At 34.3% G+C, this 22,868-nt stretch overlaps 1 protein-coding gene across 1 annotated transcript; it reads right to left on the bottom strand.

Moving 5' to 3' along the window:
• Nucleotides 1–2,082: 2,082 nt before the first annotated feature.
• LOC138708208 (uncharacterized) lies at nucleotides 2,083–21,101 on the bottom strand. Its single transcript, XM_069838524.1, has 3 exons — nucleotides 21,002–21,101; nucleotides 11,307–11,334; nucleotides 2,083–3,061 (listed from the first exon to the last, which is right to left on the bottom strand). The coding sequence occupies exons 1-3, from the start codon at nucleotides 21,038–21,040 to the stop codon at nucleotides 2,205–2,207; spliced, it is 924 nt and encodes a 307-aa protein (XP_069694625.1). The 5' UTR covers nucleotides 21,041–21,101; the 3' UTR covers nucleotides 2,083–2,204.
• Between the last annotated feature and the right edge of the window lie 1,767 nt (nucleotides 21,102–22,868).

Genomic DNA, 22,868 nt, shown 5'->3' with positions numbered 1-22,868 from the left:
GCTAATTATTATAGTAACAGAACATAACCTTCTGCGACAGTATTGTATTTCCAGCCTCCGTGACTTTTCGCTAATTCTCTTTGGATTGCATATCCGAGAATAATCGATACCGTTATAAAATGATAGAAAGCTGACCTGTCATTGGCTGAACAGTTGTAACCTGAGTCGTCATTGGCTGAAAGACCTGACCTTTAATGAGTAGGTGTACTTTAATGACATGCATTAAAGGTCTGCTACCAGGTGTATAATTACTACATTTCGGCATGATCGAGCATAAAAATATTATAGTAGTAGCTGTATTAAAATCAGGTTCCATAATGGAGAGGGCATATTACATACGGAAGTGATTGTCATAAAATAAATAAATTACTTTAAAATATTATACTAGTAACTGCATTTTTTAATGACATGTATTTTTCTATTTTACTGCATCTAAATTCCTCGATCATGTAGTTTAAGTAACTGTAAGTAACTATCTCGTTTTTGTAATGTCGTTTTAAAAGATCAGATGTAATGGGTCGATTAAACCGTCTTTCACCATTGCAAAAACTCCCACAATAATATACTTCTGCTGCTGGGTTGCCTGGATGAAAACAATGCAACCTTGTAAAATATTGTAAAGTATGAGTTTTAATAATTTTGTTTCTTAGGTGCTGCAAACATCTTAAACTCTCACTTGTTGTTCTAATATCAGGAAGTGATTTTATTGGTGTACGTTGAAGATTTAAACCAATTTCGTCTAGTTTTTTTTTTTCTCTTGTAAAACTTTACGTTTTCACTCTTGTCTTTTGTTTTGTGCTGAACAGTAGATTAATATTTATTTTTATGCGATACCGTGAGTTTCAGTTTTGAAAGGAAGTAATTTTTTGATCGGGAAATGCCTCAATAAATTCCACATGCGTACAACGAGTTGATTCATGTTTAAAATAACATTTACACAGAAAAATGCTTTTCTCTAACGTCAACTGTCTAAATAATCTTTACAAATAAATGTATAGTACCGTGAGACCGTCTTGGAACAGTTCAGACGTAAATTTTCAAGCAATAGAGGAAGAAACGGAGTTGAAATGTTGGAGTGGAATGAGCAATAGGCGATACGTTAATACACCGCCATAACGGTCAGGGTTTGTAATCTTAATAAATCAAGTATAATCTTATATTTACCCTTGAACGAATTCCTTTCGCACTACTCCACTCGGTTGGTTTTTATGTTGTTTAAGGATAAAGTAGGCTATTAAAACTAAACATTATCATGAAAAATAAGGTACATAACATAATATTAAAATAGTAAGCTAGATGAAAAATCGTAATATATGTAGATAATAAGTGAATAGTTATGAATAGAAGAGATAGAATGTAAACAAAAAATATAGGCATACTATTAAAAGAAATTAACAGTGTTAGTAGATGAGTAATAGTAAACTGTAGCAGGAATTCTCTCAAAAGAAGGGTAACATAGACATAATATACTTAATAGTAGTCAGAAGATTTTAAGGTATCTCACAAAGCATGGAGACAAGAAGTAGTTGAATGTAGTAAAAGATCAATTAAATACTATAAGATTTCAGGAGATAAATGGGATGAGAGAAATAAACTAGGATGGGATAAACGGCAAGTTACATAAATTTAATTAAGTGAGGAAATGTGAGGAAAACCAGTAAATGAAGGACGTCTGATGATAATATATATGAGTATAAATAAATATTATTAAGAATCAATATAGGTATTTTCATGTACTTCTTTAGGTGCATAATAAACATTTTTTATCTAGCCGTGTGCATTAGGCTGTGCCCGAAGTGGACTTACGTAGCTTCACGTCACAGGAGTTTGGTATTTTTTTTTTTTTTTTTTTGTATCCAAGACTTTATTCTTCCTACGCAAGGAGGATGAACTAAGTTTCCATTACCTGCTAAGAAATTAAATTTGATCTAATTTTTTAATCAGTCTGGAATAGGATTATGGCTGAATAAATGTATCATATCTTAGCCTAATGCATAAATTGTTTTATATTGATGTACAACCTAAAAGGGTTGGTGATTGAGATTATAGAATATTTCTTAATAACGTATAACAATTACAAAATTATACATAAAATCAAAATTTATTGAAATATGTGTAACTTGACATGAAATCTAAGATTAATATTATTTAAATATTATAAATATAATAAATAATACATAAAGTTTGTGTTCAAGAGTCTTGTTTTATCCTCTGTAAGAAACTCTACGTCCTACACCATGTCTTCCATAACCATATCCACGACCGATTCCATATCCTCCATAACCATAACTGCGTCCAACGCCATAACCACCGTATCCAAAACCGCGTCCAAGGCCATATCCTCCGTATCCATGTCCAAGTCCATAACTTCCAAATCCTCCATATCCGATTCCATGACCTAGACCATATCCACCAAATCCGCCATAACCAAATCCATGTCCCAGTCCATATCTTCCAAATCCTCCGTGTCCGATTCCATGACCTAGACCATATCCACTGAATCCTCCGTAACCAAATCCATGCCCGAGTCCATATCTTCCAAATCCTCCGTATCCGAGACCATGGCTCAAACCATATCCACCGAATCCTCCATATCCATGTCCTAGTCCATATCTTCCAAATCCTCCGTGTCCGATTCCATGACCTAGACCATATCCACCGAATCCGCCATAACCAAATCCATGCCCGAGTCCATATCTTCCAAATCCTCCGTATCCGAGACCATGGCTCAAACCATATCCACCGAATCCTCCATATCCATGTCCTAGTCCATATCTTCCAAATCCTGCGTGTCCGAATCCATGACCTAGACCATATCCACCGAATCCGCCATAACCAAATCCATGTCCAAGTCCATATCTTCCAAATCCTCCGTGTCCGAATCCATGACCTAGACCATATCCACCGAATCCGCCATAACCAAATCCATGCCCGAGTCCATATCTTCCAAATCCTCCGTGTCCGATTCCATGACCTAGACCATATCCACCGAATCCGCCATAACCAAATCCATGTCCATATCTTCCGTATCCGATACCATGTCCTCCAAATACTGTTACACCTGGAATTATGAAACGTCTAGAATTAGTACAATTAAACATAACGTCAATTTCAGTCTGCACTAAGTTTAGCAAAGACTAATTCTTGAACGAGAAGATGTTGCTAATAAAAATGCAGTTCGAATTACTTTTTTGTACAGTACTTCTGTTCTATTATTTAGTATTAGTAGTATTTATTTATTTAACCTGGTAGAGATAAGGCCGTCAGGCCTTCTCTGCCCCTCTACCAGGAGATTCCAACTATAATATGAACATTAAAATTACAATTAGTATTAAATTTATAATTGCAATTACAAATAACATTACAATTAGTATTAAATTTGCAATTACAATAAAATCAAAGTACGAAAAGATTACGTGACTAATTAAAGCTAGATAATTTATCATAGAGAAACAAAGAATATTTTATATTTACTGAATTACAAGTTAAATCTAGAATAAAAAAATTGTATAGCAATTAAATTACTGGATATTGAAATATTTTGTGATAGATTAAGGAAACTATTTACAAGAAATCAATTACTGACCAAGTGCCTAGTAAGTTTGCGTTTGAATTCCATTTTATTTCGACAGTCCCTGATGCTAGCAGGTAGCGAATTCCAGAGTCTTGGCAGGGCTATTGTGAAATAAGATGAGTATGAGGAGGTGCGATGGGATGGTATTGTTAGTATTGTTTCATGACGAGAGCGTGTGTTCAGATTATGGTGTGAAGAAAGGTAAGTGAAGCGAGACGACAGGTACGAAGGAATAGAAGAGTTCTAGATTTCGAAGAAAAAGAGAAGTGAATGTAAATTTCTTTTCTTATCTAGTTTAAGCCAACCTATTGCTTCCAGGGATGGGGTAATATGATCATATTTACGAACATTTCTTACAAAACGTACACACAAATTATGAGCACGTTGAAGTTTCATTTTATTATGTTTAAAAACTTCATCTTAATACAGTCATACAGTATAACCTACACCAGTGGCCGGCAGAAGCTGCAGTTATGACGTAAGAGCCAGTCAGGCCTCAAGATCTTGGAAGAGCGAGCAGTTGAGTCGTATTACTGTTAACACGCACCAGCGCAGTGGCGTCAGTGCAGCAATGATACGACAGTTCTTGGAGATAAACTGATGGAATCACATTCCTGTATTTTGCTGGGGAACATTCTTGTCAAATTCCCCGTCATTAAAAGAACGCATGTTCTTTGCAATGGCTAGTGAAATCCTATATCTTAAGCCTTAAGCTTACCATTGATTCACTGACAGTGTGTTCCCTAGCTTCACTTAACAAATTATCTTTCAATTGCTGCACCAGTACTTGCCGATCTTCTCCCCCATATCTGTTATAATCATTTGTGTGGCATACAGAATAATGGCGTTGTATATTACATACTGAAACAACTTTCCACAAATCAAACACTTCGCCATTCCTCCATACTCCATAACACAGTTTGATCTCGACAAAGCATTTAACTTGGGCACGGTAGTAACACAAAGTGATGGTGTGTTTCAAAAGTTGAAATATACTTTGCATACTACTCATCAAGTTAGGGCCTATATAGTTCAATCTGTATATTGTGTAGGAAAATGTCTGTTAAAAACACTTGAACTGTTTTCAAGTTTCCGAGTAGACAAAGCGTTGTAGTACTGCTTGAATTATTTATTTCTATATTTGTATATTTATAGCAGTTTCGGAGCCTCATTTATATAATGCGAAAGCTTCTGGATTATGTATTATGAATTTCATAGTATCATAAGTACTGTATATTAAATTTGATTACAAATCAAAATATTTTGTTACATTGATTTATCAGGGTTGTACAGTTTTGTTTTCGTACAAATGTATTGTAATTGTGCTATTCCCATACTACCTCAGACGAATGGATCGCGCTCTGTTATTGCATACGCGCCGTACCACCACTGTTCAGTTGAACCTTCTCTCCACGCTGTGCTCAGTATGCAGAGTTTTCCGAGCAAAGAGCATGGCGGCTCCGTGGTATGACGTCACAGAGCACGGAACATGCCGGTCACTGACCTACACGGTAGCTCAGTCTTGAGTTCTGGGTTTATAATTCAAGGGACCTTGGTTCAATCCCTCTGTACTGAGAATTTATAACTTGTTTGGCAGATCCGTGTTTCACGCAAAACAGAAAGTTTCTCAGGGTACTCCGGTTCCCCTGTGACGTCTCAACAATTTACATTATCACTACCATTCATTATGAATTTAATGTGAACCCATCGCCAGTGGTACACTCTGGACAGTATATGATGAACTAAGTGGTTTATACTTCTAGGTACTAGCCGCATCTATGAGCCCGGTTGCTTTTAATACTATTATTACAATCCATTTTATTTCTTACTTTCAAAATCACGCAAAGAATAATGATTATTTCTATAAATAATCACAATACGCCTGATTCTTCAAAAGAGTTGGCATACATCTCACGGTAATGTCTATTAATTAATATCCTGCAGTTTCTACACCACTCATTAAACTGTTAAAGAATTTTACCACAACTTGTATCTGTCTCTTCGTCCGTTTACAGCAGATTTCATGGGAAGTATTCGTCCTTCTTGTATATAGAGTGATTTACGATTCAGTTTAAATTAGGGGTGCCAGGCTATGGATTATTTTTAACACAAAAGTCACATAAACACGGATTCTATGCTCAGTATTTAAATAATAGTGAGCAGAAGGAAAATAAATCAATGAATCAAAAAATTCTTCACGAACCACGTATTAATCAATGCACCAATCTACTACAGTTTTTAAAGCTGATGTTTAAAGAGTTTTCCTTCGACTTCGAGGCATTTTGCCACACCGTAATGTTTCATACATTGCTGCATTGAAATATGTATGTACACTTGCAAACAAACCACAAGAGTTGTTAACAATGTGACGATATATAATTTTACAAATAATTAACGTACAGAGTAGCCCAAATGTCACTACCCATTATAATACAAAAACACAGATCGAATGGTAAAATGATCATTTATTTACAGCTACTTGATTGATTGATTGATTGATTGATTATATAGCAATGCACTCTAGTGTTTACATTAATAATAGTAACTAATTGTCAGATGTAAATGAGAGGCGGGCAATTAGAAATCCATGGAGATATTGAAAATGTATATACTTACTTACTTACAAATGGCTTTTAAGGAACTCGAAGGTTCATTGCCGCCCTCACATAAGCCCGCCATCGGTCCCTATCCTGTGCAAGATTAATCCAGTCTCTATCATCATACCCCACCTCCCTCAAATCCATTTTAATATTATCCTCCCATCTACGTCTCGGCCTCCCCAAAGGTCTTTTTTCCTCCTGTCTCCCGACTAATAATCTATATGCATTCCTGGATTCGCCCATACGTGCTACATGCCCTGCCCATCGCAAACGTCTGGATTTAATGTTCCGAATTATGTCAGGTGAAGAATACAATGCTTGCAGTTCTGCGTTGTGTAACTTTCTCCATTCTCCTGTAACTTCAACCCTCTTATTCCCAAATATTTTCCTAAGCGCCTTATTCTCAAACACCCTTAACCTATGTTCCTCTCTCAGAGTGAGAGTCCAAGTTTCACAACCATACAGAACAACCGGTAATATAACTGTTTCATAAATTCTAACTTTCAGATTTTTTGACAGCAGACTAGATGATAAAAGCTTCTCAGCCGAATAATAACACGCATTTCCCATATTTATTCTGCGTTTAATTTCCTCCCGAGTATCATTTATATTTGTTACTGTTGCTCCAAGATATTTGAATTTTTCCACCCCTTCGAAGGATAAATCTCCAATTTTTATATTTCCATTTCGTACAATATTCTGGTCACGAGACATAATCATATACTTCGTCTTTTCGGAATTTACTTCCAAACCGATCGCCTTACTTGCTTCAAGTAAAATTTCCGTGTTTTCCCTAATCGTTTGTGTATTTTCTCCTAGCATATTCACGTCATCCGCATAGACAAGAAGCTGATGTAACCCGTTCAATTCCAAACCCTGCCTGTTATCCTGAACTTTCCTAATGGTATATTCTAAAGCGAAGTTAAAAAGTAAAGGTGATAGTGCATCTCCTTGCTTTAGCCCGCAGTGAATTGGAAAAGCATCAGATAGAAACTGACCTATACGGACTCTGCTGTATGTTTCACTGAGACACATTTTAATTAATCGAACTAGTTTCTTGGGAATACCAAATTCAATAAGAATATCATATAATACTTCCCTCTTAACCGAGTCACATGCCTTTTTGAAATCTATGAATAACTGATGTACTGTATCCTTATACTCCCACTTTTTTCTCCATTATCTGTCGAATACAAAAAATCTGATCAATAGTCGATCTATTACGTGTAAAACCACACTGATGATCCCCATTAATTTCATCTACGTACGGAGTTAATCTTCTCAAAAGAATATTGGACAAAATTTTGTACGACGTCAACAAAATGTATAATCAAAGTTAAATAATGGGTAGTGACTTTTGGGACTTCCTGTTTACTATTGAATAGTGGACCCTTATTCACGTAACATTTGTGCGCCATATAATCCATAGAACAGGATCCCTAAGTACTGTAGAATCTTCATTAAACTGTCTATATATTTAATAATTTCATTTAATTATTTCAGAAAATAAGGTTTTGAGTTTTAAGAATATCTAGTTTGATGACGACAAGTTTTATTTGATTCTGCCAATTATGTCAATTACTGCAGAACTAGGCCTAAACTCATGAATCTTCTGTGTGGTATGACATCTTCCTCATTCTAAATTTGCCCCAATCATCTCAATTGCAAAATTCTTTTAATCTACTCTAACGTCACATTCTGACCATAGAGTAAGTGTAACAAAATTAATTAGATAGCAATGTAGATCAAAATTAATTACTACAACATATACATTAGCGAGGAGTGCCAATCTACTCATTATGCGAAATAAATATTGATACACTGAAGCTAAAGATTCTGTACGTACATATTACATAACTAGCCGTACCCGTGCGCTCCGCTGCACCCGTTAGAAATAAATATAAAGTAATTACATAATTAAAATAGGACATTTGATCCAGGGAACATTCGTGTTTGCTAGAAGGATATATCATTTATTATGTTACTTCATTTAAATTGTATTTGCATAATTAAAATGCGATCATTTTGATCCAGAGACCACTCATTTGGTCAAAAAAATTATTTTAGGAAATACAGGAAACGAATGTACAGAATGGCCTATCAAGTTTTCTGTGCATAAGAAGCTATTTTAATCTTACCTGTCCTCGATTCACTCAGAAGTTACTGTAATAACATTATAGCATTATGTCCATCTAGAGAAACTACACTTTCCAATGGTGAATTAATAATTAATTATACAAATCGGTTAATTTAGCTTCCGATATTACTTCATACAAACACAGAAACATTATCTGTAGGCTATCTTTCATAGCTTTCGATTGTTGCTGTCTAAGGCCCCTTATAGACGAAGTCATTTGTTTTTTAATTCATTACACGGCCTTAGATGGCAGTTATTTTAATTTTAAAACTCATTTATCTCATTAAATATCAGTCCTATCAAAATTTTTCAAGGAATAAAACTTATCGCAAATTATTTTTAAAGAAACGTTTGTCATGTAACATGTTTCACAAAAATCAATAATAAGCGTGATATTTCGATTTATTTAAGTCAGGCCCCCTTATAACCCCCCTTTTAAATAATGTATTTTTAATGCCATATAGCCTAAAATCTAAGTTACAACGAACGTAATTTATATTCCAATTTTCATTGAAATCCGTTCAGCCATTATCGCGTGAAAAGGTAACAAACATACAGACAGACAGACAAACAGAAATTTCAAAAATGCGATTTTCAGTTTCATTGTGATTAATTATGTATGTTAGGACCAATTATTTTTGGAAAATCAAAAATTACCAGAAAAATTTCGGCTACAGATTTATTATTAGTATAGATTACAGATTTTTCATGTGAGGGATGGCTAAATGTTCATATAATAAAATGTTTCAAGTTCAATCTAAAAGATTTATCTATTTTGCAAATGTTTATTTGCTACAACATTGTATATAGAATATTAACGTTTTCCCCTTTTCAGCATCATCAGGTCTAGTTTAGAACACGTAATCTAAACCTTGAACAAATTAAAAATGTACATTGTAATATGCATGACAAATAGATTTTCATGAGTTTTATGTAGTATGTCTTATATATAATTTATTTCAAGAAATAGTCTGCCCAGGCATCCTGGGTTGGCAAAAACACAGAATAACACACATATAAGAATAGTAATGATTACAGTAAGATAGATGAGCCAAATTTAAATGTGAACTAGGAGCTTAAGTTTAAGAAATAATAAATTTGTACATATATTTGTAACAATCACACACTAACGAATAGAAAAGGGGGGGGGGTATTATGATATTCCGTATAAATGATTTTTCAGAATTGCCACAGACCCTTTAATGGTTGAAGTAATTATTTTTGGAATGATGTCATGGATTCCAAATGTTTTGATAGTGTTTACAGTTGATCGTGGGATGGTGCCCCTCGCTCCGATCATTAAACCATGTACTTCCCAGGTGCCTTCCATCTGATAAATATAAATTTGGAAAGTCGATATGATTTCAGATACATATAACTCATGTTACAAAAACCCATATGAAATGATTAAAAATGACAAGCGTGTTATATTATATCTTGCATTAAATTATTAACAAAATACGAATATCAGCAATAATTAAATATTGGTGGAAAAGACTTAATTGTTGAATTTGTAATTAATTAACAGGGAATTATGAGTGGAATGGTGATGTGATATCAATACATTATTTAAATGACAATTTATAAAATCGATAATAGGTAATTAATAAAATTAATAATAAATAGTGATAAAATTATATTTTCCTGGAATTTTTTTCTAAATAAACCTTTTTACTTATAAGACAAACCACATAAAACTCATGAAAATCTATTTTGTCATGCATATTACAATGTATATTTTTAATTTGTTCAAGGTTCAGATTACGTGTTTCTTAACAAAATTTGATGATGCCAAAAAGGCGAAAACGTTAATATTCTATATACAATGTTATAGCAAATAAACACTTGCAAAATAGATAAATGTTATAGATTGAACTTGAAACATTTTATTATATTAAATTAGATTTAGAATCTTACATTATTTATTCGTGGAAAGGCTATATCTGGAGTTCCTAATATTAGTGGTACTAATCAATTACCAAAACCCCCAATCATAATTGGTATTACTATAAAGAAAATTATCTGAAGACAAAATGAATTGTAAAATAAATGTTCATAGAATTATTTAAGTTTCCACCGCCATTGAAACCTACAGAACGAAAATATCAGTATTAAAAACATAATATTATTACATTGAAAACTACAGAGACTTTTAACTTACTAGTTTGACATTGAATATACAGAAAATTTTGTTGCAATAAACCTTATTGTTGTCCATTACTTGTAAGTACATGATATATGAATTCATTTCAGTAATTTGCTACAAATATGAACATTGAAATTTTTAAGATCTATTGTGCATGAGTTTGATTGCACAGGCTCTAGCAGTAATCGTTATGGCATATTATTATAATTCTTCACTGTCAGGACGACTTGGTATCCTACTAGCAAAACTCAGCTCAGACTCCTCGCGTCGCGCATGCTATAGCCCTCTTACCCCCTGCAGTAGGCGGGTTCTTTAATAAGCGGCTACTGGTATAGCCATAACGGCTACGGTTGCGGACATGTGGACTCAAAGAGCAGCTTAACAATAACCAATTAAGTGAATATAACATTACAAGATGTCAACATCGTCTCTTTCTAAGTCACAATCGGTGTCTATCTTCACTGGAACTGTCCTCATATTTAAATTTTAAATATTTAAATTAAATTAAATTAATATTTAATATAAAACGCTATGCGACTCCCTGATTCTGTAGCAATAACACGCGTTCAGTTCAACACAAGAAGATAATACGTGCGCATGCGTATAGTGTTGGTGGTGTGATTGGAGACGGGGAGCATGCTGGGAAAGGGAGCATACGTCATCTGCGCGAGACAGTCACGCCCGCTGGTTTCGGCGCACTGAGTTTTATTTGTCGGATGCCTTTTATAATTCTCATGTGACATTCAGTGGAATCTGGTATCGTTATTTATTGGTACTCAATGATATTGAAGTCGTAAATATATATTTTAATGAGGTCTAAATCATAAGATATATGATTAAGTTACATACCATGGACGCCATTACTGTACTGGCATGCCTGAAACAGAAATGTAAATTGTAAGAACATATAATTCGTGTTTATATTTCGTATGAACTTTGCGATTTTTATTATAGATCTGAAAGAAGATGGAGAGCGAATGCGCAGTTAATAATATCTGTATCAGAGAAACGTTGAGTTGGAAGTGATAACATTATATCTCTGTTAAGGGGTTAGGTACAGCTTACAGCAGTAAATTTTTGGAAATTTTCAACATTTTTTTTTTCCTCCATTACTGTATATTGCACAATAATGAAAATTAGTATGTATAAAAAACTGTCCTGCTATATGAAAAAATATTTTTACGATTAAAAAAAAAAATTATTTACATTTTCTTTCTCCAAATTCAGTTCACTGTGCAGTGATGAAGCATTTCCCACATAACTCAAAAACTATCCAACATTCTGTGATGAATTTTCTTGTGTTTATTAATGTATATCATATCTACAATATGATGCAAGATCACTTCTCCATATTTGATAGATTGCCTGATAAAAAATAAATTAATTTTACAAAATGCTCAAATATGAGTATTTTCTTCTACCACAAAATAAAAAAAAATATTTATTAAGAAATATAGTTGAAAGAACATGATTTTGTAAACATGAGTTTCAGCAATAAAATAAAAGAGAAAGAACATGAAAAAGGTAACAAGTTTGAGATATGAGGAAAACGCTTCATCACTACAAAGTGAACTGAATTTTGAAAAAAGAAATATATAAATAATTTTTTTAAATCGTGAAAATATTTGTTTTCATATAGCAGAGGGACAGTGTTTTACACATACTAATTTTCATTATAGTACAAGATACAGTAATGGAGAAAAAAATGTTGAATATTTACAAAATTTTACTGCTATAAGCTGTATCTAACCCCTTAAAGAAAGTTATTGCTATTGTTCCCAAATATTATTTATTCCACTATTTTACTACAGCTATTTTTATTAATCAGGTGTTAATATTTCTATTCCTGTTACATCTGATACCATTTAAGTTCGTACTACTATTATTGCTACTACGGTGAAACCTTTGCATTTAGACACCTCATTATATTGAACATATTTTCTTGGAACCGGGCAAATTTCTATGCTTTTACTTCTGTAATATATCCTCTATTTTGAACATCCCTCAAGCCTGTAAGTTGGCCACCCCTTATAGTTCTATCTTGGACGATTTTCTTGTTCTATTGTGTATTTCTGTTACCCGTTTAGAATTGAATTTTATTGAACCGTTGTGTTATACAAGGACCACTAGCACACTGGAATGAGAGGGGGTTTCCTTTGTACAGTACTTACAGCAACTGTGAACCTTTATCTACTTTCTTGTAATTACCCAATTTGCTTCTTTTTTTTTGTGACATGGCTATTTTGAATTAAATAGAACGTTACAATTATACTCCCTAATTCTTGCAGATGATTTGGTTTTAATAGCAACCACAGAAAATGATCTGCAGTACTCCGTACGTAGTTTAAATATACTCGGAAAGCAATATAATATGGAAATAAATACAAACAAGAAAAAAGTGATGGCCTTTTGTGGAAAATACCCTGTACCGAGCAGAGTAAATGAGTTCACATATTTGGGTTATTAATTTGTCATTTAAACTGAAATTGTAACTCTCACTAATATTACGTTTCATAAACTTCACTACATCACTTTCTAAAATTGACTTCTTTACAATAAATTTCTATCGGTAAAATTTGTCATTTGAGGAAAAAGCAGATATAGCAAATAAAATTACAAAATTTACAAAAAACCATAGGAATAATCAGGGTCGGGTATATATGGAGATCGCGAAAATCACGACATATTAGATATTCAATAGATTTTTACTAATCTTTACGAATTAAGTGATTCTGATTAATAATATGCGGATAAAACAATCGCTAAAAATCACGAAATAGAGTTCTAATAGCGAAATATGAATACATTTGCGAATTATTACTATTGCGTCGTTTTATAGCGAATTTCATATTCTGAGCTTTTTTTTTTTCGGATTTTTTTTTGTTCACTTCAATTTGTAATATATTCAAGTATATCCAAGTAGGCTACATTACATGGTATTCCAGGTGTTCTGATTACATTAGTGAACTCAAAAGACGGAGAATTCAACTTTTCACTAATAATTTGAAAGTGTTAATTAGAGGGCTGCAAGTTTTTTTCGTTTTTAATGAATGTGTGTTAAATACAGTCTCAATCCAACAAATATTGTCTATTGGACATACCGCACACTTACCAGAATCCAACAAACCATTAATGTTAATTATTTGAAAGTAATACCCATACTGAGCTAACACTCCAATTCAAAAATAATTGTATTTACCAAAATTTCCATTAATCTCCAACAATCTCCGCCGACCTCGATATTAAACACACATACACTGGTGGCCATAATTCTGGAAACTTTTTGTTTCTGTACTGAATTATTATAACATTTGTATTAATTCACATATTTATACAATAGAAAATGTTATTCGTGACTGACCCGTTACCGATGGGGTTATAATAAAGGTATTATATTAAATCCTGACTATTTTAACAATAAATTATCATTACTAAGTGGGAAATTATGTTCTTGTCGTTTAAGATCTAAATATTAATTTCAGATTTCATTATAATTTCCCATTATTTACTGTTATAAAAACTAGTCCATTGTTGAGTTTAAGATTATTGTTGATCAGTAGAAGCATTGTTGAGCACTGGTAGCATAACATATGGACATTATTAATTTGTTTCTATCATTAGTCTGACTTAAGATTTCGTTAGGTGAACACCTGATTGCTTTACAACAAACTTTATTGATCATTTTATCACAATGGCTCCACGAAAGGACTGAACACCTTCTAGGGCAGCCATACTTCGAGAAGAAGGCTACACAATCAAGGAAATTGCAACAAAACTTGGTAATGGTGCTACATTGCCTGGCGTCCAGAAGATATGTGAGAGGTACAAATCCATAGAATCTTGTAAAACAACACTTAGGACTGGTAGAAAACCTAAAGTAAGTCCAAGAGAAGTGAAGCAGATTTGTCGATTAGCATTGAAAGATCGAAGGGAAACTTATAATGAAAATCTGAAATTAATATTTAGATCTTAAACGACAAGAACATAATTTCCTACATAGTAATGATTATTTATTGTTAAAATATTCAGGATTTAATATAATACCTTTGTTATAACCCCATAATTAACGAATCAGTCAAGAGGAACATTTTCAATTGTATAAATCTGTGAATCAATGCAGATGTTATAATAATTCAGTACAAAAACAAAAAGTTTCCAGAATTATGGCCACCAGTGTAAAATTAAACTCCATAAATACCTGCCTCTGAGAATAATTAACAGTATCGTGAAAACATCATTAGAACGCAAGAATACGTGTCTATAAAACCCTTGCAAGGCCAGTGTTAAGCTACGGTAGCGAAGCATGGACAATAAGAAGGGATGAAAGCAGAATAACAGCTAATGAGATGCGATTTATGCGCTATACAGCAGGATATACAAGATGGGACCAAAAACTAAATGAGGAAGTAATGGAAGAACTGGGACTAAAGCCAGTTCTCCACTATAGGCCTATACAAAATTATCAGGTCAACTGGATGGACCGTCTACAACGAATGTCATCGCACAGAATTCCAAGAGCTATGCTTCATTATCTCCTCAAAGAAAGAGATCACTGGGACGTCCAAGAAACGCTAGAGGGGCAATTCTTCTTTGAGATTGTAATGGGCCACATGGCCTAATACTTGGAGGGATGATGATGATGATGATGATGATGATGCTTTTTTTTTATAACTGTACTGTCTCTAAATTTGAGTATGGAGTGAAGGGACATTACATAATAACAGTAAATTTTATGATGCGAAGTTGCCATTTTTTAGTTATCTGAAAGCCACTTTCGGAGCTCTTTCCGATTCAATATTGAGATAAGTCATATTTACAACCAAAAAGAAAAAAAAAAAACGAAATAAACTGCTTTAGAAGTAATTATAACTATGGACTTTACTAATTCATTATTAGTACATTTCGAAATGTATTAATAATGAACTCGAAGACTGTGATAAACTCGTCCTGAATACTGACTCATTTCTAATTGTCGTGGTTATGAACCAGAACTCTGTTTCTTTCTAAGTGATTTATTTGAAACTTTCAGCTGAAGATATCTCGAAACTTGTTTTTTTGAGTTGTCGCGCTTTTGAACTAGACGATCGTTATTTCAGTAGGCCTTGCAGTGTAGAAATCAGTCTCTGTTGAGGTTTTATCTGTGAGAGTCACTTTGTGCAGTCAGTATAGTGCCTCAATATGAGGAAGCGTAACTTGGTGGAATTAACCTTTGAAAGAAAGAAAGATAGAAAGAAAAGAAAGAAAGAAAGAAAGAAAGAAAGAAAGAAGGAAGGAAAGAAGGAAGGAAAGAAGGAAAGAAGGAAAGAAGGAAAGAAAGAAGGAAAGAAAGAAGGAAAGAAAGAAGGAAAGAAGGAAAGAAGGAACGAAGGAAGGAAGGAAAGAAAGAAGGAAGGAAAGAAGGAAAGAAGGAAGGAAGGAAAGAAGGAAGGAAGGAAAGAAGGAAGGAAGGAAGGAAAGAAGGAAAGAAAGAAGGAAGGAAGGAAAGAAGGAAGGAAAGAAAGAAGGAAGGAAAGAAGGAAAGAAGGAAGGAAGGAAAGAAGGAAGGAAGGAAGGAAAGAAAGAAGGAAGGAAGGAAAGAAGGAAGGAAGGAAGGAAAGAAGAAAAGAAAGAAGGAAGGAAGGAAAGAAAGAAGGAAGGAAAGAAGGAAAGAAGGAAGGAAGGAAAAAAGGAAAGAAGGAAAGAAAGAAGGAAGGAAGGAAAGAAAGAAGGAAGGAAAGAAGGAAAGAAGGAAGGAAGGAAAGAAGGAAAGAAGGAAAGAAGGAAAGAAAGAAGGAAAGAAAGAAGGAAAGAAAGAAGGAAAGAAGGAACGAAGGAAGGAAGGAAGGAAAGAAGGAAAGAAGGAAGGAAGGAAAGAAGGAAAGAAAGAAGGAAGGAAGGAAGGAAAGAAGGAAAGAAGGAAGGAAGGAAAGAAGGAAGGAAGGAAAGAAGGAAGGGAGGAAAGAAGGAAGGAAGGAAAGAAGGAAGGAAGGAAGGAAAGAAGGAAAGAAAGAAGGAAGGAAGGAAAGAAGGAAGGAAAGAAAGAAGGAAGGAAAGAAGGAAAGAAGGAAGGAAGGAAAGAAGGAAGGAAGGAAGGAAGGAAAGAAGGAAAGAAAGAAGGAAGGAAGGAAAGAAGGAAGGAAGGAAGGAAAGAAGAAAAGAAAGAAGGAAGGAAGGAAAGAAAGAAGGAAGGAAAGAAGGAAAGAAGGAAGGAAGGAAAAAAGGAAAGAAGGAAAGAAAGAAAGAAAGAAAAAGAAAGAAAGAAGTATTTGATCGTTTACGTTATGGTGTTAGTTGTAGGAAAAATTGCGGAAGGATATGGAATTTCTAAATCAACGTTTCAAACATTAGCACTAATAGCACCTCAGTATTAAATATATGGGAACAAAATGGCAATGGAAAAAGAAATAGAGTTCGCAAAACTCTTAATAACGAACTAAATGAGAAAAGTGTTTAAATACTGAAGTTCCTTAACAGCAGATTCCGTATAGGTCTGTTTCTGTCGGAAGCTTTTCCAATTCACTGCGGGCTAAAGCAAGGAGATGCACTATCACCTTTACTTTTTAACTTTGCCGTAGAGTATGCCATTAGGAAAGTCCAGGATAACAGAGAGGGGTTTTGGAATTGAACGGGTTACATCAGCTGCTTGTCTATGTGGATGACGTGAATATGTTAGGAGAAAATCCACAAACGATTAGGGAAAACACGGGAATTTTACTTGAAGCAACTAAAGTGATATGTTTGGAAGTAAATCCCGAAAAAACAAAGTATATGATTATGTCTCGTGACCAGAATATTGTACGAAATGGAAATATAAAAATTGGAAATTTATCCTTTGAAGAGGTGGAAAAATTCAAATACCTGGAGCAACAGTAACAAATATAAATGACACTCGGGACAAAATTAAACGCAGAATAAATATGGGAATTGCCTGTTATTATTCGGTTGAGAAGTTTTTGTCATCCAGTCTGCTCTGAAAAAACCTGAAAGTTAGAATTTATAAAACAGTTACATTGCCGGTTGTTCCTTATGGTTGTGAAGCTTGGACTCTAACTTTGAGAGAGGAATAGAAATTAAGGATGTTTGAGAATAAGGTTCTTATGAAAATATTTGGGGCTAAGAGGGATGAAGTTACAGGAGAATGGAGAAAGTTACACAACGCAGAACTACACGCATTGTATTCTTCACCTAACATAATTTAGGAACATTAAATCCACACGTTTGAGATGGGCAGGGCATGTAGCACGTATGGGCGAATCCAGAAATGCTTTTAGATTGTTAGTTGGGAGGCCGGAAGGAAAAAGATCTTTGGGGAGGCCGAGACGTAGATGGGAGGATAATATTAAAATGGATTTGAGGGAGTTGGGATATGATGATATACACTGGATTAATCTTGCACAGGATAGGGACCAATGGCGGGCTTATGTGAGGGCGGCAATGAACCTCCGGGTTCCTTAAAAGCCATTTGTAAGTAAGTTAGTATCAAAGTAAGCACTGATATTTCTATCACGAAGGACACTATTAGCACACATACTTCTATAGCTCCTCCTAATGATTAGCAATACTACTGCTGCTAACACTGCTATTGTTGGTATGTGTACCACTATTATTTCATTCTCTACTATTGTTACTTCGGATGTCATGCTACCACTATTATTTATTAATCAGGAAGTCTGGTATAGGACTTTTAGAGCGGCTGACTTTTCTACATATGCAGTAACAGGATTAAAAACGAGTCATCATATGGAAGTTAGTCAATGCGTAGTGGATACGAAAACTCTAACTATATTAAGGAGAGTATGAAACTTTGGGTGATAGGTTTCGTGAGATGAACTGAGTACATATTTGAACAAACTGTTCACATACAGCAGCACGAGTAAGTGAAGGACCAGAATTAGGGGAGAGTCGGGTAGTATCGGACAGCGGGTAATATCGGACAGTGAGTTTCTTTCATCTACCACACGATGATAGTACCTGATTGACATGGTTACGTTTCTGTGATGTCGCATAGAGAAACGTAACCATGTCATTCAGGTACTACCATATGGTGGTAGATCAACTGTCCGATATTACCCGATGTCCGATACTATCCGACTCTCCCCTATACTTTAGGTCAGAAATGTTCAGTGTGGGCATTTGTAACCTTTAGTGTACTTGTATATTAGTATTAGATTATATGTGGCTGTTGCGCCTTGTTTAAAGGCTAGAATTTTCCGCGGTGAACATACCTGCTATGGATAATTCCAGACAGTTGTCCCCCTTCCCTTGCTATAAAGTGTACGAAATCCAGATTTTACAGCAGAATATTAATTTCTGTGGACTCAAGGATAATAGAATAATAGTAGGTGCTAAATCTACGGAATCTTGTAGAACATAAAAAACTACATATAATGTGCATGGTTTTTCAGTATATTTTTTCATTAATAAACTTCCTCATATGTAATCGTGAAAGCTTTGTAACTATTTCAACATTTCATAGTACAAATACTCGTCAAAAATGACTTTCATTCTCCGTCGGGAAATCTAGCGTACTATAAAACAGGAGTCTGTAAAGATTTTTAATAGTCTCCCTATGGATATAATAATCAAACTTGAAACATATGATTATTTTAGGTCAAATTAAAGAAGTACTTAATTTCTCATGTCTTCTATTGTGTAGGGGCATTTGTGAATATTTGTCTTGTATTAAGTATCGATATTAATCCTGGTATTGTACAGGGACATCATTTCATTTTTACTTCAATTTTTATTGTACCTGAGGTTTTTAATGTACTTCACTCCCACCCCTTCTACTAATGAAGTTCAACCGTCCTCCACACAGATACAAGACCGCATATACAGTCATAGTAGCCTTACGGTCACAGTAAACAGTACGTTCCAAAAATATGTTCGCGTTTTCCAGTGACGAAAGAGCTTTCAATATTGAATCATTTTCGCACAGGTACTGTCGTCCATTTGTCTACGTCGTATCCCGGTTTCCCCCACCAGCTTTTATTCGCCAGCTAGTGGCTGGCTGTCTTAGCTCTTTTCTGAGAACATTAATTTCTGTTAGGAATTTGACGTCTGCGTAATATTATACAACTGTTTAGAATAACTTTAATAAAAGGGCCTCGTTAAGTAATTAACTGTCACGTCATTTCCTCCCTTTCTACGACCCTACGACATATCCACTTGGACCGATAGTAGATAGTATGTCTCAGTAATTTTATCTTTTCGGGTCGGACAGAAGTGAAGATTGAATTTACAGTACGTAAGGTACTCTTTTATAGAGTAGGTACAGAATTATTTCAATATGAGTTACTAGTACGAAGGACGAAACTGGTAATTGCGATTAGGTACAATAGTCTATAGTGCGTTAATGTGCACATTAGAACTGAAGTCTGTATCGAAATGAACGGCCACCATTTTCAAAAATGTGTTTATATATATATATATATATATATATATATATATATATATATATATATATAATGATTATTTTTAAATTTAACTTCACTCTCTATATTGTACGCTAATGTGCTGTAGACAGTATAATATACACTGCATAATGAATACGTCCACATGGATAGCTCAGTTCGTCAGTAAAAACACTTATTGTTAATACTGTACTGTATTTAGATTAAACAAAATCCTAATGAAAATTATCAAACTCAAAATCGCGATATTTCCTAGTATACGTAAATGGATGAACTACTTTTCTTCCCTCCTATACCTAGAAAAGTTATTTGTTAATAATTACGCCAGTATCATCGAACTCCAGTCATGGAAGTGAGTAACAAACGGCGTTGATGCAACGGTATAGCCAGGTTAATATTAAAAATGTTAGTAAAAATGAAATGATGTCCTTGTACTAGTAGGCCTATATTGTAAAAGTCTTCCGTATATATTTCAAGTAAACTGTAGCAATAATTAAGAGTTTGTAGTACTATTAAGAATTTTCTAACATGTTCCATATTGTGTACGAAACCATGGAATGTAAGTAAATATGATAAATATTTACAGAACACTTCAGATTCTATTATTTTCATATTCGACAATTGCTCCATTATCGCTCTATCAAGATCTACTATATCGGAATAATCTCTGTTAGAAAAGTAACTTTAAATAAGCAATATTCTTTACTGATGGTGACGATGAATAGTACAGCTCCTTGTCCCTTTGTCAGCATGACGAAAAATCGCTGGTGCGAAGACCACAGGGAGAATGAAATCGCAGAGGAGGAACAGAAATCTTTACTTTATTATGTAAAATTCAACCGATGCCTCTTAGGAGAGAGACAACAGGCAGTGTTACAATCAATATATAAGAATTTCACTGCACAGTGGTTTAGGGTTCTTCATACAGAGTGAAGACAGCCATATGAAATCGCTTATTGGTTCTAAAACGTTGATAGTAGTTGCCCAGTTATGCGGCAAAATTAATGTTTTCAATATCAAAAAATGTGTTTTATTATGTTCTTAAATATTCATGTTAAGTATTTTCTTTTATATAAATGGAAGGAAGGTCAGTTTCTGCAATCGCAGGGTTTATTTTCTATGAAAATCGTCGATTCATTGTTGGTAACTCACCAAAGCTAGCAGTACTGCACACAGAATTTTTGCGATCATGTTGGAAGATCGCTTCAATAACAAACGGTAGGAGTTATCCACTGCTGTAAAGTTTATATACGCTTTTTCTGTAGATAACGTAACACTATATGTTGCTGTCCTGACATGGAAAATAACTAGAATTCCGTACTTTTACCCTATTAGGTAGCCGTTGTCTTTTTGTGGAGTTATCGTTATCCTGGTAGCTGTATGGGAATTTTGTAGTTCTGATAGCTTTGACTTACGTTCCAAGTGCGCCACGTGCGAAGATGGTGTCGGTACGAAAATTGCTCTTGACTAGAGATGGGAATGATTATCGGTTTTTACAAAATACCGATATTTTCGTTTCAATGTAGCCATATATCGATATCGAAATTTTGGTTCAATATATCGTATAATGTATCGGTTTTTTCATAAATTTATCGATTTTTTTTTGTGGAATTATCATTATCAACAACAAAATCCACATTAGACAACTACGATAATTCCCGAGAGATGGCACTACTGAAGGTGGACAGTTACATAATTGTGCAACCTCACTCAATACCTTGTTCTAATTGGCTGGACTGGAATTCGAATTCAAACTGTTTAATATGCAGCATCAAATTCAAAATGCAGCGTGTGCGAGCGTGAGACAGACGGGAGGTTTATCTACTACTGTTTTAATGTTGTTATTAATGTTCTCCAAGGCAGAAGAGCAACTCCCACCCTGAAAGGGAACCGTCTGACCTCAAAACGAGTATCAAAGCTTTTATTTCTACATTCTGAAATGGAAAGAGAAACAAGGACTTAATACCGATGTGACATTTGTTTACGTCTAAGATTTCTATGCACAACCTAGTGCTGACTTTCTGTTTTCTTATTACGAGTATATCTTTTAGTGCATAAATATTCAATCCCTATAATCGTCACCATTGTTGTTTGGAATGTTGAAGTGTAACAATAATTTGCAATGGAAACTTACTATAGAAGAATTGTATCAAATGAGCTGTGATGTTGTAGCCACCGGCGTGGCTCAGTCGGTTAAGGCGCTTGCCTGCCGGTCTGAAGTTGCGTTCTGGCGCGGGTTCGATCCCCGCTTGGGTTAACTACCTGGTTGGGTTTTTTCCGAGGTTTTCCCGAACCGTAATGTGAATGCAAGGTAATCTATGGCGAATCCTCGGCCTCATCTCGCCAAACATCATCTCGCTATCACCAATCTCATCGACGCTAAATAACCTAGTAGTTGATATAGCGTCATTAAATAACCGACTAAAAAACTGTGATGTTCGTTAAAACTTGTAACATTCTAAGTACGGTTTACTTACATTTAAAAATAGTTACAAGTTCTGTTTACTTACATTTAAAAATGATTACGTTGTTAGGTAGAAAAAAAACATGATATGACGTGTCTTGGATTGAATCCTATATAACATTAGAATAATTGAATCGTCTTCCAATATCAAAAACTCAACCATATAGAGTTCACTTAACTCTTCCCCACTATATCATTTAAGCTTCCCTGCCTCCACCATAATTTTTACTTTGGTATTGAAAATGTGTTGTTTAATGTTACAATTTTATATTTATGCTTTTGAATGTTATGTTAATTTCAATGGTAAAAAGAATGTTAAAATTGAAGTAATTTTATTGTAATACCGTAAATGTACGCCTGAAAATGCAATTTGCTGACGGCATAGCGATATATCGATAATCGTTCGATATATCGATATATTTTCTGCGATATATATCGATTATCGAAATTAGGTTTGCAATATATTGCAATATCAATACATCGGTAATTAATTTATTTCCTCCATCACTACTCTTGACGTTTCTCAGCGGTGTTATAACCAGCATCATCCCAATC

This window comes from Periplaneta americana, chromosome 1 (genome assembly GCF_040183065.1).
Source record: "Periplaneta americana isolate PAMFEO1 chromosome 1, P.americana_PAMFEO1_priV1, whole genome shotgun sequence".
In the NCBI taxonomy this organism is placed as follows: domain Eukaryota; kingdom Metazoa; phylum Arthropoda; class Insecta; order Blattodea; family Blattidae; genus Periplaneta; species Periplaneta americana.
Note: the sequence above shows the minus strand (reverse complement) of the source record. Positions and strands in the feature narration are given on the sequence as shown.